Source organism: Raphanus sativus, chromosome 2 (assembly GCF_000801105.2).
Source record: "Raphanus sativus cultivar WK10039 chromosome 2, ASM80110v3, whole genome shotgun sequence".
Lineage (NCBI taxonomy): Eukaryota > Viridiplantae > Streptophyta > Magnoliopsida > Brassicales > Brassicaceae > Raphanus > Raphanus sativus.
The window spans coordinates 37,681,914-37,699,368 of NC_079512.1; the positions used below are offsets into that span (position 1 = coordinate 37,681,914).

The following is a 17,455-nucleotide window of genomic DNA, read 5'->3' on the forward strand; positions in this document are numbered from 1 at the left end:
TTGTCAACTATAAATAAAATTTATTAAAGTCACCTCTTGGTCTTAAAATCACATGCAAAAGGGTCCCTTACCCTTAACTGAAGCAAAAAAAAAAAAAAAAAACTTTTACAAGGTCTTGAAAAGCAAAGAAACAGAGATATGGCTCAGGCTCCGTAGTCTCCCTGTTCAAACTTGTCTTCAGGGTAGAACACAGCAACCACTTGGTTACCTCCAAACTTCCTACCATTCATCCCGCTTCTTGCCCTCGACGATCCATCCGTATCACCATACTTCAAGAACACCTGCACATGTGTATTATATATCTACATTGAGATTCAACCTGCATACAAAAATTTCTACAAGAGAGAAGGATTATAATACAAACCTTGCCAAGGCCTGCAACTGGCTCACCGCTGGGGCTGGGACGCGGAATCACAACGCTGGTCAAAGCACCTGCATTTAAAGAGTTAAACAACAAACAAAATCCAAAATACAAGAGAAACCAACAACAACAAGACACTGTTATTTCTCTTCTAAGAAAAAAGATAAAAGAGGTCTATGCAGTCAGTCTCCAGTCTGAGTATGTTAGGGGCTCTGATTCTTTTATAACCAAAGGCTGTAAAACAGACATATACACAAACCAAAGAAAACAGAGAGACAAATCAAATATGCTTTTTTAAATTAAAAAAATCTTTATATCTCCAAAATCAATAGACATGTCTTACCAAACTTTCCGCCTTCTTGTCTCATGTCTTCCATGATATCTTCAAACTCCTCGTCGTCTCTAAGCTCATCCTCATTAACAACTTGAGTCAAACACACAACCGTTGTTGCCACTGGGCCTGGCTGTAACATATTCACCTGCAAAAGACAACAACAGTCTTGCAATTGATAAAAACCATAAAGAGACAAAAGGTCGCCAACATTACTAAAAATAGTTTTACCTGAAAAGCAATCTGCTGTTGAGCATGCATCAATACACTCTCTTGTTCAGGTTTCGGCTGCATTGCTCCCTGGTTGGCACGTCTCACGGTAAGTGTCTTATCTCCCATTTTGATGCCGTTTAGGGCAGCGCACGCAATGTCTGTAACGGCGACTTCTTGGTAGACACAGAAAGCGTATCCTTTAGAGTTGCCAGTCTCTCTGTCTTTCACGAGATCAAAGCCCTTGAGGGCTCCAAAGCTCTCAAGCAGCTCCCTGACTTGCAACTCGGTGAAGTAGTACGGAAGCCCGCCGACGAAAATACGGTCTGGACCCTCGAGCCCACCGGAAGCACCTGGAGTCAGACCAACAGCAGCTAAGTTTAGATGGGGACTGGGATGGCTTGGACCAAGTGATGCAGCTAGAGATGGGTTATAGTCACTAGGCCTTCTCACCTTCACTGGAGCTCCCTGGAAAAAGAAGATGATTCTAATTCTCAATTCTCAAACAAATACTTGAAAGAAGAGTAGATTAAAAAAAAAAAAAAAAACATACCTCAAAGATAATCCCGTCCAAAGACATTGCGTTACTAGCCTCTTCAACAGAACGCATCTCCACAAAAGCAAACTTCTTCTCATGGTTGATGTAAACATTAACAACAGCATCACCTGGACCAGCAGTGTTCCCACCAACAGCAGCCATAACTTGACTAAAAAAAGTAGCCACTGACTGCATGCAACACAGGAAAGTAAAATCAATCTTAGTATCAAAATGCTACATCATATATTCACTGAGAAAAAAAAAAGAGGGGATATTAACCTGTTCATTGGCTTGAGGGGAAAGGCCACCAACATAGACTCTGCGAGCATGCCTAGTCGCCTGAAGACAGCACAAAGTAAATAAGGAGACATGGTTAGAAACAGAGAAACAACTAGCATCTTTTGTATAAGTAATAAATCCAATGAAAATTAAAGCTAACCTGCTGTGTCATAGCCTGGATTGGCATCATAGGGAGTCCCCCAAACGCCTGCGAGACACCGAAGAATTAGTTCAAGAAAGACAATACAATTATTAAAAAAGTGTAAAGAGTACAAACCTGTCCATTTGGTAAGGACATTATGTTGGGAAACATTCCAATAGTTGGTGGTGCGGGAGGAACTTGGGCTACAATACAGAGAAACAGGCTAATAACATTAGAAGGGTAATATAAGAGCTAACAAGACAACACCAAACAACCAGAGGGTCTAAATTCTAATGCTATGGAAACAGAATTAATCAAAAAAAAGAAGAAAAAAAGAAAACCTGTAACAGGAGTAGCAGCACCAGCAGCTAACATAGCAGAGGCTGGAGGTGCCATGTCGAATCCACTCACCCGCTTCCTGCAATAATATAGATTTGATGTAAGAAAACTTCTCAAAATTAGATTATATATAAAACTGAGTTAGGAAAAGAAAATGGTACGGTTTTGATGGAGATCGAGATCTGCGATGACGAGATCTATCCTTGGAACGAGAACGAGACCTACGGCGACGTCTATCATCTCTACGCCTATCATAGTCACGGTCACGGCTTCTACGGTGGTCATCATCATCATCATCATCTCTTCTATCACTACGGTCCCTGCTACGATCCCTGTGACGACTACTTCGGTGATGACCACCATCTCTGTCTCTACTCCTCTCCTTGCTTTTGTGATCAACATCTCTGTCTCTGCTTCGACGATCGGAGTCCTTATCACGGCTCTTCTCTCTTTCTCTATCTTTACTTCTCGAACACTCCCTTTCATTGTCACGCCTTTCTTCCTACACACGCAACACAAACAAACAAAAAAGTTCCTAGTCATGAATCAATGAAACTAATAAAAAAAAACGAAATCTACTTCAAATAGTGAAATCAACAATCGTAGATAAACAAAAGCAGCACTAAACCCTAAACCTTACTACAAGTTTCAACTTCAATCACTAAAGAATCGATTTTTTTTTAACTGAATCCAATTACACTTATTCAGTCTAAAAGAAACGTATAATTGAAACTCTAAAGACAAAGCCCTTTAGGAGTTAATTAGAAGCTGGGAAGATTGTAGTACCTGAGATTTCGATTCTAATTGATTCTCGATTTCGCCGCCATCAACAGCCGCGCCGTTTCCCGCGTGATCTTCGAAGTCGGTCATCTGTTTCGCCGGAGATAGGGTTTAGATAAAAGCTTCCACTTTGTTTCCGCCGTCGAGATTCGAACAAAGGGGTGGGTGATGAATGTGTTGAAATAAAAAAATTAGGGCGATTTTCGATTATTTTATTACGGAACAGGAAGGGGCCGACCGAGAGGGTGTTATTGTCAATGTCATACTTATGTTTGGTGTCGTACGCCAATTATTTCGGAAAATGGAAAAATATATAGCCCGGTCCGTCTCCAAACCAGGATCTAAACTGATGTAGCCAGTCCGGTCCGAGTATAATTTTGGCCCAATCCTTGTATAATTTTGGCCCAGTTTATTAATTTTTCATGCTTAGTTTCTTTTCCAAAAGAGAAAAAAAACATGTCGAGTTGATTTGAGCATGTCTTTGTGTGAAAGCCTAATTATTATTCTTTTTGTCATAACACGTTTCTAAAGGGAAAAAAATATTTTGACATATCCCAATTATTTTTATAGGGTTTGGCGGAACGTATGCATGCATGCTCTTAAGCTTATTGTGAGTGTCAACCAACTTTTATATGCATCATGCATGAGAATTGAGATTGCCACTCTCAAATCATATACATTTTTCGTGACTGGATTATAGAAGTTGAACAATTCCATGATCTTTAATTGGCAGATTAGCTCAAGATATATGTGTACAATGCTACAAGTTAATTCAAATGTGCGTGTATATATATATTTCTTCAAACCATGGGGATCCAAAAGAGCTAACTGCGTGCGAAGACTTCATTCAAACTCTTCCATATACACTTTACTGTAAGATTAACATTTAATTTAAATTGGTTCATGGTCTCAGCTCTCACGTCTTGACAAGGACCACAAAATCATAAATTTATAATCCACTAATTGCATAGAAGAAGCTAAATACCATTATGCGGTTAGCCAAAGTTTACACGTACCTAACTTGGCAAAAATGGCAATACCAAAATTAATAGAATCAAACAAAGTTGTAACGTACGAGAATTGAAGACCCTAACTATGATGCGAATTGACCTAGAAATTATGTTACTAACTTTACGAGAGGAAAAAATATATTCGTTGGAAGTCAAGTTGAGGACGACGTGCGTGTGTTTGGGTAATTGTTGGCTCGTGGACAAACAACTTTTATATCTCGTCTCAAAGCTGTTATCACATCATACCTTATATGGTCATAAACAGTCCACATGTATGGTTCTGCGAAATGGAAGAGTTACGCTCTACAATCACATCATCTATAACACTAACAACGTACGCAAGAATATAAAAATTGTTCCCATATAGGACTAAGATGGGATCAATGAAGCCCCTAAACATCTTTAGAATCACATAAACATAGAGAATTTTGTATTTTACTAGACAAAGAGTACAAGATTATACAAATAATGTAATCCAGATTCATCCTATGATGAATTTATGATATTCACTTTGATTATAAATTTGTGTAGGTATAAATAATACTCACCATATTCACAGTTGGGTGTTATGGCGAGTATAGCACCTAGTAATACTAAATTTGTCACAAATAGTATCAAATGATAGAAAATAGTATATATATATATATATATATATATATAGTTTTGTTTCTAATTCGTATCATCTCTACAAGTAACATGCAGATTCAGAAATTTGTATGTTAGATAACAAAACACCAGAATATATATGATTCGTATAATAGTTTGTATGATCGATCATACAAACTACGAAGATTAAAATCTTTTTAGATGAATGATAGCATTTTACAAAAAGTGTTACAAAAGATAGTATTAATTAACAATAAAACGTGTAAAGTAATATATTCTTTGAAGGGGAGGGAGAGTCTCTCAAAGCATGTTGTGACTACTCAATGCGTTGCAAAATAGAAGATCCTCCATTTATTTCCTTCTTTTATTTTCTTTTGTCGGTACATTATATACTATATATTAATATTTTATTTTTATTTTAGTTTCTTATTTTAATAGTAGGCCGTGTTAAAAATTTACCACCAGCTAAATTCACAGAGAAAAATCTAGCTACTAAGCTTTAAAAAGCTGGCTGAGAACATAATACATGTTCTACTTCAAAACAGGAAAAATCATAAACAAATAAAAAACTAATCTACTCCAGACAGAATAATATGGTTTACTAGATTTAGATAATTCTGGATATAATAGATATTTTATTTATTAAAGATTCATTATAATACATGTTTAGTAATATATAGCGCTTATTTAATCTCAATACTATGCTTCTTTTTAAAAATCTCAGTAATATGCTGTAAGAACCAAATCAAATAGATACAGTTGATCGAATATATGAAACTAACATTTCACAGAAAGATCACCGTTAATCACTTATAAATTAACCATTAGTGATAGATGATTCCTCTCATTGCGTATCGTCGAACTAACATAGTTATGATCAATTCAGTAATCAAATATTTGTCTCACACCTTTTTCTATCACTCATGCCTTTGTGGGAAAGATGTTTTAGAACGATGTTCATTTGTATTATTTAAAGAAAAGTATTTTTAATTATTTATGAGTGACACAAAATAAGAATCTACCATAAAAACAAGTTATTGCTTTTGTGACCATGAAGCCTCTCTCTTTTAGTAGAAGGAAGAAGTGTCTGGTGTCGTGGATCATCGGCCTCTCTTTCCTTTCCTTACTTCCTAAGTATAAGACTTTATATATAACTTCTTCTTTTTTCTGTGTATGTGTGTGTGTGGCTAGTGGTTTTGATTGATATTTCCCCAGGAGAATACTCAACTGTGTCAATTTTACTATGCAAACTACTATTCGAGGTTAAAAACTTAAACGTATGAAAACAAATATTACCACCATGCACATAGATCTTGTATCATCTTAACTATGTGGTATTAGACTCACTATATACACCCAGTACATATTCAAATAATACCAATACAAAAGTTTAAAGAATAAGGCAGTGGAAGAATTTTGGTAATAACGAAAGAATCCATTGGTCGATCAGTAAAAGAATATTGGCAGAGTGGGAATAAAAGATATAATCGTTCATTCGTTTGTTTTAATATATGATCACGTGTGTAATAAACATAACTTGTTCTAGTTACCAACATTATTTATGAAAATTAATCATCTTCTTATTCCAAATTCCAGTCATGTAGGTAAGATTTTGTCCTATTTGGAGACATTAGTATACGCAGAACATTTATCAGTCAATATTTTATTAAAGTGTTCGTTATACCGTATACTGCCGGATTTAGAAAAATATTTATACATATAGATACATCTGTTTTTAACCGAATCAGCTTTATGAAAACAGTGACAAAAAAACAAGTGGTACTGTGATATAATGGTTTAAATACCAACAAGACGTTCGGAGCATAACGAAAACGTAGTTCACCTATGTGCTTTTTATTATCGAAACAGCAAAAATATGTAATTTAGTGGTCTGTATTAGTGTTGTCATATTACCATATTTGAGTTGAAATTCTCAATACATATTTTATAGCAAAACGGTGCTATTAAATTCGAAACATATTTGATTTTGGTACAAAAAAAAATTCGATTAAAAAAGATCAAAAAGATTTATATCTCTCTCGGTAGTTGTGCTAAATAAATGAGTAAATTTCTGCTCCGCAATTAGAACTCGACTGTCTCTTTGTCTATATCATGTCCGATCCTCGAAGATAAAACACATAATAAAATGTAAGGTATAACATGGTCAGGCTGAACATGGTACTAGTAACAGAAAAAGAAAACTACATGAGACTACGATCCAAGTGGATCCCATTGCACGTAAGTGTTCACACGATCGAATATATTAAGCCTGATTATTTCTCTATTTTTTAAATATGTATATAAAAAGTAACAAAAATGAGGAGTTAGTCATGAATTTAACATTAAAAACTAAAGAGGAGAGCTGCCGCAAAAGGAACTTTAGTAGTTTAGTGTGTTCATTGAGCGGCTACAACGCATCAAATCTACATTATATAGAACATATAAAGTTTAAAGATTAGTGAAACAGTTTTTTTGTTAGAAATAAAAAGTTGAATAAGTGACTAATGATAGGAGCCTTTTTTCCACGTTAGTAAAGGTTTCATAACGTCTTAACGAGAGGAAGCTTTTTTCCACGATATCCCCATCTATTAAAGTATAATCTATGCAATATTTTTCGTATAGTGCATGATTATTGATTTTCATTATACACATGAAGCACATCTAACACAACACACACATTGGCGCAACGATCATTGCCTGCTTTCAACAATTCATGATAGCTTGACATGGTTGCAAAAGGCTATTTCAATCGTTTACGCTTGGAATTAATGAATTGTCAACTGAATATGATGAATGGTTTCAAACTTTAAATGTTTTCTAAATACAAAGAGAAAAAAGATAGTATATTCAAAAGAATGTGGAATGGGTTTTGTAGTTTTCTGGTGCATCAAAAATAAAGCAAAAAAAAAAGATCATTTCCCATGAAAACGAAAGCAATAAGTGAAGATGAGAGAACATATTCTTCTTCTTTCTCGAGAGAGGAGAAGTGGGGGGCTAATTAAGTAGTGGGCGTGATTCTTACGCGCTGACTTAATGATCAGTCAATCTCCGTTCGGTAAATTTCCAATGGCCCATGGGCTTCTAAGGCACTATCTCCGACAAAATTACCTTAAAAGTAAACCAATCGTGGGCCCGCTTACTTTCCCCTGCTTTTTACCGTGTCCAAATGTGGGATCCACACAAAGCCCAGTGGTCACTCCCTTTCTTTTCTTTCTTCCTGTTTGGTCGCAAGCACCGGGAATTATTGTCCGTTAACAATTTCGTTTCCGATTGCTATCAGTCCTCTCTCATTTATGTAGCTAGTCCGGTATTATGTAAAATATTCTTTTAAACCGTATCAAGAATTTACACAGCAATTTTCTCATAATTGAAGTGTCAAAATGTATTAAATTCGTATAAAATTTGTTCAATAACTTCATTACGTTATATGGAATTGCATAGTGTAATGTATTAGGATGAAAAAGACTCGGAAAATCCCACACAGACAAGAAAATAAATCATTAACCTTTTTGTAACTTCCTTTATCATTAAGCCTTTCGTCAAAAAAAGACTTCCTTTATCAACTTTCACCTTGTTGATGATGATCAACGTAGCGGAGGCCTGAGTGGAGCTTGTATCTCTTTCAGCCGAATTTTTTTTAAAGCAGAGGAACTTTATTTGTATTTCAGTCCCTTTAGAGCGTTTGAGAAATTTGCTAGTTGTATTAAAATAGTATATAGTTTGGGGAATATATTATGATTAATAATATATGACACAGAAAACCCAATTGCATCGGCGCTTTTCTTGCCAAGTCATGGCTTTGGCAAATCTCCCAAGTGTTTTTTGGTTAAACCAAGGTGATTCAAACATAAAGACAAACTAAAAACGATTTAATCCATTTATTTTGGTGAAAAATGTAAATTACTGAATGAGAGCGGTTGCTAATAATTTGAAAATGGACAAAAATAAGAAAAAGTCCGAATAAAATACAAGACAATTTCCAATTGGATTTTATATTCCATAAACCAAAACCCGGATTAGACACGGTTACCAAGTTGAAAAAAAAACATTTTTTGCAGGCACTTTCTCGATCTAGGATAAAAAGCTTGCCCATCATACCTTTCAAAAGCCCCGCCACCTTCTTCTTCAACACTTGCACAGAGAGAAAAAGACTTCACTTTTTTTTTTCTTTCTTTCTTCTTACAATAACATGAAGGTCCAGGCTTCGTCTCCTCAAGACAACCAACCATCAAATACGACCAACAACACTAACAGTACCGACAATACTACTAATCAGTTACCATCGATGGACGAACATGTGATGCGTTCCATGGACTGGGATTCGATCATGAAGGAGCTGGAGCTAGACGATGATTCCACACCTAACCCCTTGAAGACAGAGTTCACAACCACAGAGTCCGCAATAGGACCACTCTACGCCGTCGATTCCAACCTCCCTGGCTTCCCCGATCAGATCCAACCGTCTGATTTCGACTCATCCGATGTTTACCCCGGTCAAAACCAAACCTCCGGTTACGCTTTCAATTCTCTCGACAGCGTCGACAATGGAGGCTTCGATTTCATCGAAGACCTCATCCGAGTCGTGGACTGCGTCGAATCGGACGAGTTACAGCTCGCTCAGGTGATATTATCACGGCTCAACCAACGCCTGAGGTCTCCGACGGGCAGACCGTTACAGAGGGCAGCGTTTTACTTCAAGGAAGCACTCGGTTCGCTTTTAACCGGATCGAACCGAAACCAAACCCGTTTATTATCATCTTGGACCGAGATCGTTCAGAAGATACGAGCGGTTAAGGAGTTCTCCGGTATATCCCCGATCCCTCTCTTCTCTCACTTCACCGCGAACCAAGCGATCCTCGACTCCCTGAGCTCGCAACAGTCGTCTTCCCCGTTCGTCCACGTGGTGGACTTCGACATCGGGTTCGGCGGCCAGTACGCGTCGCTCATGAGGGAGATCGCCGAGAAATCGATAAGCAGCGGGTTTCTACGAGTCACGGCGGTGGTGGCGGAGGAGTGCGCCGTCGAGACGCGGCTGGTGAAGGAGAATCTGACTCAGTTCGCGGCGGAGATGAAGATCCGGTTCCAGATCGAGTTCGTTCTGGCGAAGACGTTCGAGATGCTGTCTTTCAAGGCGATCAGGTTCGTCGACGGAGAGAGAACCGTCGTTCTGATATCTCCGGCGATATTCCGACGTCTGAGCGGAATCGGAGATTTCGTTAATAATCTGCGGAGAGTCTCGCCGAAGGTCGTCATCTTCGTCGACGGCGAAGGATGGACGGAGATCGCCGGAGCCGGATCGTTCCGGCGGGAGTTCGTCGCCGCTCTCGAGTTCTACACGATGGTGCTGGAGTCCCTCGACGCCGCGGCTCCTCCGGGGGATCTGGTGAAGAAGATCGTGGAGGCGTTTGTTCTGCGACCGAAGATCGCCGCGGCGGTGGAGACGGCGGCTGATAGGAGAAACGCGGGAGAGATGACGTGGAGGGAAGCGTTCTGCGGCGCGGGGATGAGGTCGATACAGCTGAGCCAGTTCGCGGTGTTTCAGGCAGAGTGTTTGCTGGAGAAGGCGCAGGTGAGAGGATTCCACGTGGCGAAACGGCAGGAGGAGTTGGTGCTGTGCTGGCATGGGAGGGCGCTGGTTGCGACGTCGGCTTGGAGGTTTTAAAAGGATGAACCGTAAATGGTTTGTTAGGTTTAGAGTGGGTTTGGTTTAACAAAAATGATATAATAGAATCAAATTGTATCTACTACGCCTTCAATATTTTTCGGTTTATCCCTGTTTTTCAATCTTTTTTTGGTTGGTGTTTCTAATTTAAATAAGGAAATAAAATAGTTTCTTACGAAGTCTCTGTCTGATATAGAGTTTTAAAATCATTCATAAACAACGTAAGTGATCATTCTTGGAGTGTGTAGAACAGAGTTCGTCAGTCTCGTACACCGACGTACGAATAATCTCCGATGAGTGGATTTGCTTCACAGATTCCATCCATGGCGTTTCTAGGATCCGGCTTCACCAGCGAGGTTATATCTCTGATCTTTTTGTTTTGTTTTGTTTTGTGTGGATTCGTTTGTATATGAGGACAACGTAAAACAAAGTTTGTATTGTCTTGTTCGAATTAAATTGTATCTACGCCTCCTCCACCTGCGGTTCTGTTTGATCATCGGAAACTTTAGGTATTTACGGGTAACATTTGTCTTGTGTATGGAAATTTTCAGGTTGGGTTACGTGTACTGTTCTCTCCACTTGGTTCCAATATCGTACTTCGTACCGCATGGTGAGATTCTCTCATTCTAATGTCGGTTAACTTGTGAAGCTGGCAATAGGGGTAGGGAGTGTTCTCATGATGATCGGCTTTAGCCGAATCGTCAAAGGTTCTAGACCTTGTTGGAACACTGCAGGGTACCTTTAGGACAAAGAGTCATTCGGGAATCTCCTAGTTTTTGGCTTCTTTACTTTTATTAAAAGTATAGCTGTAAATGAATCAAAAGGATTCGGTTATAAGGGAACAACCTTCTTGATGCATGTCTGAATGTTTGTTTCCCTGCAGCTGTTCCATTGGGATCGGGTTGCCAGTATACTCCACTTTCAAGGCAATCGAGAATAGAGATCAGAGTGCACAACGAAAATGGCTTATTTACTGGGCAGGTTTGATCAATCGTGACCTTTCTAATCATCTCTTCTTCAACTCTTCTCTACTGTTTATCAAATCTCCCTTTCCTTTAGTTCAGATGGCATATGATTTACCCCTCTCTCTCTATTCCAACTTATTTGCAGCTTATGGTTCTTTCAGCCTTGTTGAAGTGTTCACGGATAAGCTCATTTCCTGGTACTATTGACATCTCAAAACTATATACAGTATCTTGACGATTTATCCAATTATGGACAAGATCATTCGTCTTTTATCGAATGCAGAGTATTGATGAACTTTACTGTTTTTTTTACAGGTTTCCGCTGTATTATCATGCAAAGTTTGCGTTCCTAGTATGGCTTCAACTTCCCACCATTGATGTACTACTTCTCCAACTCTCTTCGTAACCATCATTTAACATTAACCCCCTACTTATTGATCGGTCTGCTATTCTCAACATACTTACTTTTCCGGCGACAGGGAGCAAAGCAAATATATAACAACCGCCTTCGCCCTTTCCTAATTCGACACCAAGTTAGAGTGGACCGACTCGTGGATGGGGTATATGGAGAAATGGTAGCTTTCCATAACACATATGATTCGGTATTCTTGTTGTACAAATACTTTATCAAAACACACGACATTTGCAGATCAAGGTCGTTAGGACACACCAAGGAGGAGTACGGTTGGCGCGATTAATCATTGTCAAAATCTTTGGATCAGGTTACTTCTCAAAACTCTATAGCTTCCTATCCCAAACCAACCAATACTTTTGTTACTATATAGAACTCGTTGTTCCATCAGGTAATGAAGCTGCACCACCAAGCCAAGGACAAGGAGAAACACCTAACATTAGCCCTGAACAAGAACCATCAACAGCAACAATCCAAGATTTGGAAGAATCTGAATCCGATCACGAAGACTAATAAAACAAACAAGTGTAGTCATAATAGCTCTACAGCTTTTACAGCCTTATTGTGTAATCACACACTATTACACAAAATGTCAAACGGTTGTATGGTGGTCATGGTCTCACAGTAAATCTCAAATAACTTTTAGACTGGTTTACAAATAAGTTTTGGAAAATCACAATAATAACGTAATGGAGTTGTTCCATGTTTCCTAAGTGTGTTAGTTTGTTCCTTCGCCGTCTTTAGAGCCAGCATCACTCTGTTCTAAATTAGCAGCTACGGCCTCTGGTCCATGCACTCTTACCAACTCTTCCTGTGTATTGACTCCATGTAAATAAAAAGCAAAACTTTATAAAAAAAGAGTTGTTGTTTACCTGGATAGAGCTGTTCTCAGTCTTGAGCTTCTCACATTCGCTGGAGAGTCTCTGTAACTCATCTCTCAGGCTTTGATTCTCGCTCGTCAAACTCTCTACTCTCTGTTGAAGCTGTTCGCATTCCGCCTATTCAACATGGTGAACTATGGAATGAGTAATTAAGTAAACATCAGAAGCAACCATAGTAGCAACATTACCTGCTTCCGCAGTCTGGACCGCCTGGCGGATTCACGGTTAGACTGTTTTCTTTTCTGCCTCTTGAGCTCTCTTTCATCCTGTTGAGTTAAAACCACAGGAGTTTTATAACAAGATCAGCAAAGATGAGTGATGATTTGGTGTCTTTTTACCTTCACAGCTACGCCAGCCTGGGAAGACCATAAGTCCATTCCCATATTCAGATTAGTCCCAGGGGCCAGTGGCTTCATGGGCACTATCTCACCAGTAGTATTACTCTGAGAACTTGCTGCTCGAGGAAACAAAAAAAAACATGAGCAAAGGAGTAACCATTAGCTTGCGGTGATGAAAAGAGTTTACCATCCGCAAGCATTTGTCCAAAGCTCGGCTTCCTAACTGAACCTTGCTCCTACATTATAACAAAGCTCATTTATACACTACACAAAGTATTAAAGTAACAGAGAACAAGTCAAAACTAAGATGAGTACCTGGTGGTTAGCATTCTCACCATTTTCATCAGATGAACCCGCTGTGACACTTTCATCACTGCAAAACAAAAAAAAGCATGTAATTACATCAAAGTCCCTCATGATCTGTAAATACACAGTATAGAGCGTTTACCTTTGAGAAACACCATCGTTCCCTGAACCAGAAGGCGCCTTCTCACCTCCTTCACCCTTTCTTTTCAAGTTCCCTTTCGACTTCTTTCCAGCGGCTTGCTCTTTCACGGTCTCCTTGTTGGTTGGAGCAGAAGTAGGAGGCTACAACATGAAGATGCCAAGCATGTCATTTACTTTTATCAATTGGTTTAGAACAGAACATAAGGTATAGAAAGATAACTTCAATGGTATGGAGATTACCATGGGCATGCCAGGATGAGCATAGACTGCGCCTGGAGGATACATGGCTGGGTACGGAACCGGGGTCCCATAAGGCGGCATCATATGGTGCTGAAAGTATTTAACAAGAGTAAATAAAACTCGTACAAGTGTTATTCAAAAAGGGTCACATCAACAATGATGCAAAGGAAGCTTACTTGAGCACCCCACATATAGGGGTGAGGACTAGGAGATCCAACAGGAGAAGGGAAAAAAGGATTCGGAGTACCTCCTCCTCCATAATAAGCCTTAAGAGAAAAATGAGAATAACGCATTATATATGTTTGTCGAGAAAGAAGATACTTACACTATGAGAACCAAAAATTGTGCATGTTTAGACGAACCTGCATTGAGTTTGACCAGTCTGGATACGGCGTGGGAGGAATGTCCTGCAAAACAAGAAGTAGATCAAACAAAATGCAACCTTACCCAGCTGTAAAGTTATGGAATTGAATAGGGAGATGCCTATCCAAATATAAAACGAACGGAGAAGAAGAAGAGGAAGAGGAGAATAATCAACCTGTGCGGAGGATGCTTGTTTGGAAGGCGTCTTTTCTTCGCTCGTTCCCATTCTTTATATTATGAGCTACAATTTACAAACAAAAAGGAGCAAGAATCTGTTAAGACAAAAGACTTTGGAACACCTCAAACAGAGGATTTAGTCATCTTAAAAAAAAAACTCAAAAAGACAGAAGCTTTGGTGTCCTCTATGCGACATATCGAACTAAAACAGAGACTTTACTACAGAAACACAAAATACCCAAGAGGAGCAAACTCAAAATTCGAAGCTTTATGTCCTCTACGCGACAACTAAAACAGAGGCTTTACTACAGAACACAAAGTACCCAAGAGGAGCAAACTCAAAATTCCCGACGACAAAACAGAACAAAGAGCAAAGCAAGTACATGTTAAACAAACCCAACAGGAGAAACAAAATCTGCAACCTCTAAACTATGCATGAATTGTTCTTCTACACAAGCCTCTAATTACAGAATTGTTCAATCAATAGAGACAATCATTCATAACAGAGTACATGCGAAAGTGTCTAAATGGAGAGGAGAGATTAGAAAGAAAACAAAAAAGTAAAAAATAAAAATCAGACCGATGTGGAAGTCCAGCTAGGATATTACCTAAAATTATAGAGAGAGTCAGACAACGATGCGAGACACGTCCTCTCTTTTCTCTCCGACAGATCAGACAGACTCAGGGCTTAAGCTCCGAAGAAAATATATATAAATTTCCAATTTTTGCTTCTCTTTACTGCTTCATTGAATCTCTCGGGAAATTGGAGAAGGTAGAAGAAGGAATTAAAAAAAAAAAAAAAAAGAAAAAGAAAAAGAGAGAAGCTTTGAGATTGATTGCCCGATGTGGTGTGTGTGGCGAAGTCCGATAGGAGGAGATGAATTGCGTGCGAATGAATGAGGAAAGTTTTTTTTTTTCTTTTGAATTTTTGGGGATTTAGGGTTTGATGATCTGACACGTGCGACAAGGAGATGTCCAGCTGTACACGTGTTACTGGATAAGGTTTTGACACGGTATCTACTGTTTGTTGTGACTCCTCACCTTTATTTCATGAGGAAACTAATCAGTTCTTTTGTTCAAAAAAAATATGGAAACTAATTAGGAAAATATAATTTATTATTAATAAAAATATACCACTAGAAAAATAAAAATTAGATCTTATTTGATGAAAATGGTAACACTTTTTAGATTTTACTTCTTTTATTTATTAGATGAACTCTGTGATCTTTTGAAATGGTGCTTTATATATATATATATATTTCCTTTTTGTTATAGTGCAACTTATTTGGATTTTGGACTCAAAATTAAACAAATGGAAGATGACTTTTAGCTCTATATTTTTAATGTGAAACATCGGAATTTCTAACTGGATAGTGACAATGGCTTATGATTTAAAGATTTTGTTAAAAAAAAAAAGAATTTCCTATTTGTACAAAGGAAAAACTCATTGTTTTTATACTAAGACGACATTTATGGGCTCCTTTCAATATACTCCAGTAGACACTAAGATGACATTTATGGGCCCATCGGGCCTTGTTTTTGTAAGTCGCTGTATTCCGTTTCCTTTGTTAGTTGCTAATTTGCTATATACTTGCTAGCAAAGCGACTTATCTTGAATAAATATAGAATCTTTCGTGAGGTAATAACATTACCATTTAGCTATTAGGTGATTGATGGGACTGGTCACCATATAAAAAAGGTGACAAACTTTTCGTACGAAGACTTCAGACAATATAATACAACACACTAGATACAGTGAATGTGTTCTGAATACTTAGAATTAGGAAAGAGCCATTACACTACGTTTGCTTTACACTTCACTTTCTACTTACCCAAATTACATCAAATCCTTCACTTATTCGCCAAACCTTTCTTCGTGGGTCCACAGTTTCTAACCTTTATGAGACCAGGATTTTTTTCTCTGGATTTAGTATATGTCTAGATCAAAAATATCAGACCGTCAATCAAATTAATCCAAAACAACTTAATCAAATATCTGTTAATGATGCATGTCAAAAGAAACACTATCTGTATTCATAGTCGCTATGCAAATTTTTCATTTATTATTAATTGCATGCATCAAAGATCCTCAAATCATGTTAAAAGAAAACAGTTTGATTTTGTAGAAATATGTACGTAGTTGTTCGATCATTTTTATCAGTGTCAGCCAAAAGTGCTTGAGACCATCAAACTAAATGATAGGTCGAATACACAAACCTTTTTTGAGAGCATCACGTCCATTTTATTATTCATGTTATATACTAATGCATGTAACCAGATTATAATTGTAATTGTTCCATGTTTGCAGTTTTGATGGAGACATTTTCACTTTATGTATGCGATTCTTATCACCGGTGATAATGGTCAATATATTACCTAAAAGAGCCAATATGACTCTTCTCTAACTACAGTATAGGCTTTACCCATTCGTTGTCAAGTGACTGTAAAACTTGACTCGTAATGTTTCACCCAAACTAGGTATATTCTATCCTAACACCTCTTTCATTTAAATTTGGCAAACTCTATCCATCGAGATATAAAGTTCTAACAACCGTTTTGCTCATGTGCATTTCATCTAGTCCTTTATCTTTTAGACTTCTACAATATCTTTATATAAATAAGAAAATATTGCATCTCATATTGTAGCCGACCCTCCTTTTACAGCCGTACTTTTTTTTTGGTTCGATAGCAAAATAAATATATATTTGAAGACAACTACGAGCTGCTTAGTGGCGAGCTATAAACTTTAAAGTCGCAATAACGGTATGTATTTGTCACTTTCACGAATGAATCATATCCATTAATCGGGTTGTCTAATATCTAACTCAACAAACGTCCACTCATAACCTAACGAGATGCTAATTAACTTTCATATATTAGTTTGGAAAAAAAAAGAAAAAACTTTCATATATTAAATATATTAGAACAAGGATACGATAACTTAAACTTTCATATATTTCCCTTAGCTACATTGCAAACATGTGACAGAAAGACATTATACGAATATATGAATAGGTTAAACGCCACAAAAGAGGGTGAAAACCTAAATTATACGTAGCTGCTTCATTAATTAATACAGATTTCTCTTAATAGCTACGTAAGCAACTGTTGCTTACATCAAGATTGCCAAATTACACTAGCGAGACATCCATCGTCATTATATCTATTTGTACATTAGAAATATAGCACTAGTTATATAATCTACCAATTTACCTAAAATAGTCTTCCCTAATTCAGTACGACACTAGTTGATACAATAAAATATTACATTAAGCCTTAAGGTAGTGATCTTATATGTAAAGATTCATCCATTCAGCTCCATCAGTGTAGATGTTTTCAGGCACCGGATAAAACAGGTTATTGTAGTCATCACC

At 37.7% G+C, this 17,455-nt stretch overlaps 4 protein-coding genes across 7 annotated transcripts; 2 read left to right on the forward strand and 2 right to left on the reverse strand.

The window, feature by feature from the left end:
- Positions 1-3,195, reverse strand: LOC108843286 (splicing factor U2af large subunit A-like). 2 transcript variants are annotated; one of them, XM_018616448.2, is made up of 11 exons: positions 2,987-3,195; positions 2,362-2,702; positions 2,203-2,279; positions 1,997-2,064; positions 1,880-1,927; positions 1,720-1,779; positions 1,456-1,629; positions 924-1,370; positions 705-840; positions 365-432; positions 1-281 (listed from the first exon to the last, which is right to left on the reverse strand). In XM_018616448.2, the coding sequence occupies exons 1-11, from the start codon at positions 3,068-3,070 to the stop codon at positions 144-146; spliced, it is 1,641 nt and encodes a 546-aa protein (XP_018471950.1). In that variant the 5' UTR covers positions 3,071-3,195; the 3' UTR covers positions 1-143. The 2 variants fall into 2 exon arrangements, 1 of the variants encoding a protein (XP_018471950.1); XR_001948308.2 differs by having other exon boundaries at positions 200-281; positions 365-595; positions 2,987-3,192.
- Positions 3,196-8,586: 5,391 nt separating this feature from the next.
- LOC108842617 (scarecrow-like protein 15) lies at positions 8,587-10,440 on the forward strand. The gene has a single exon (XM_018615594.2). It carries the CDS (start codon positions 8,786-8,788, stop codon positions 10,256-10,258), a length of 1,473 nt encoding a protein of 490 aa, XP_018471096.1. The 5' UTR covers positions 8,587-8,785; the 3' UTR covers positions 10,259-10,440.
- Positions 10,441-10,474: 34 nt separating this feature from the next.
- LOC108842619 (HVA22-like protein k) lies at positions 10,475-12,342 on the forward strand. 2 transcript variants are annotated; one of them, XM_018615598.2, is made up of 8 exons: positions 10,475-10,614; positions 10,810-10,868; positions 11,142-11,239; positions 11,369-11,420; positions 11,539-11,602; positions 11,703-11,798; positions 11,873-11,945; positions 12,027-12,342. In XM_018615598.2, the coding sequence occupies exons 1-8, from the start codon at positions 10,552-10,554 to the stop codon at positions 12,146-12,148; spliced, it is 627 nt and encodes a 208-aa protein (XP_018471100.1). In that variant the 5' UTR covers positions 10,475-10,551; the 3' UTR covers positions 12,149-12,342. The 2 variants fall into 2 exon arrangements, with proteins under 2 accessions (XP_018471100.1, XP_018471099.1); XM_018615597.2 differs by having other exon boundaries at positions 11,873-12,342.
- LOC108842618 (G-box-binding factor 1) lies at positions 12,115-14,985 on the reverse strand. Of its 2 annotated transcripts, none has more exons than XM_018615595.2 (12): positions 14,690-14,985; positions 14,080-14,145; positions 13,904-13,948; positions 13,718-13,807; positions 13,542-13,631; positions 13,303-13,442; positions 13,170-13,227; positions 13,042-13,090; positions 12,855-12,970; positions 12,705-12,782; positions 12,508-12,633; positions 12,115-12,446 (listed from the first exon to the last, which is right to left on the reverse strand). In XM_018615595.2, exons 2-12 carry the CDS (start codon positions 14,128-14,130, stop codon positions 12,354-12,356), a joined length of 936 nt encoding a protein of 311 aa, XP_018471097.1. In that variant the 5' UTR covers positions 14,131-14,145; positions 14,690-14,985; the 3' UTR covers positions 12,115-12,353. The 2 variants fall into 2 exon arrangements, with proteins under 2 accessions (XP_018471097.1, XP_018471098.1); XM_018615596.2 differs by lacking the exon at positions 14,690-14,985 and adding an exon at positions 14,504-14,591.
- Positions 14,986-17,455: the final 2,470 nt, after the last annotated feature.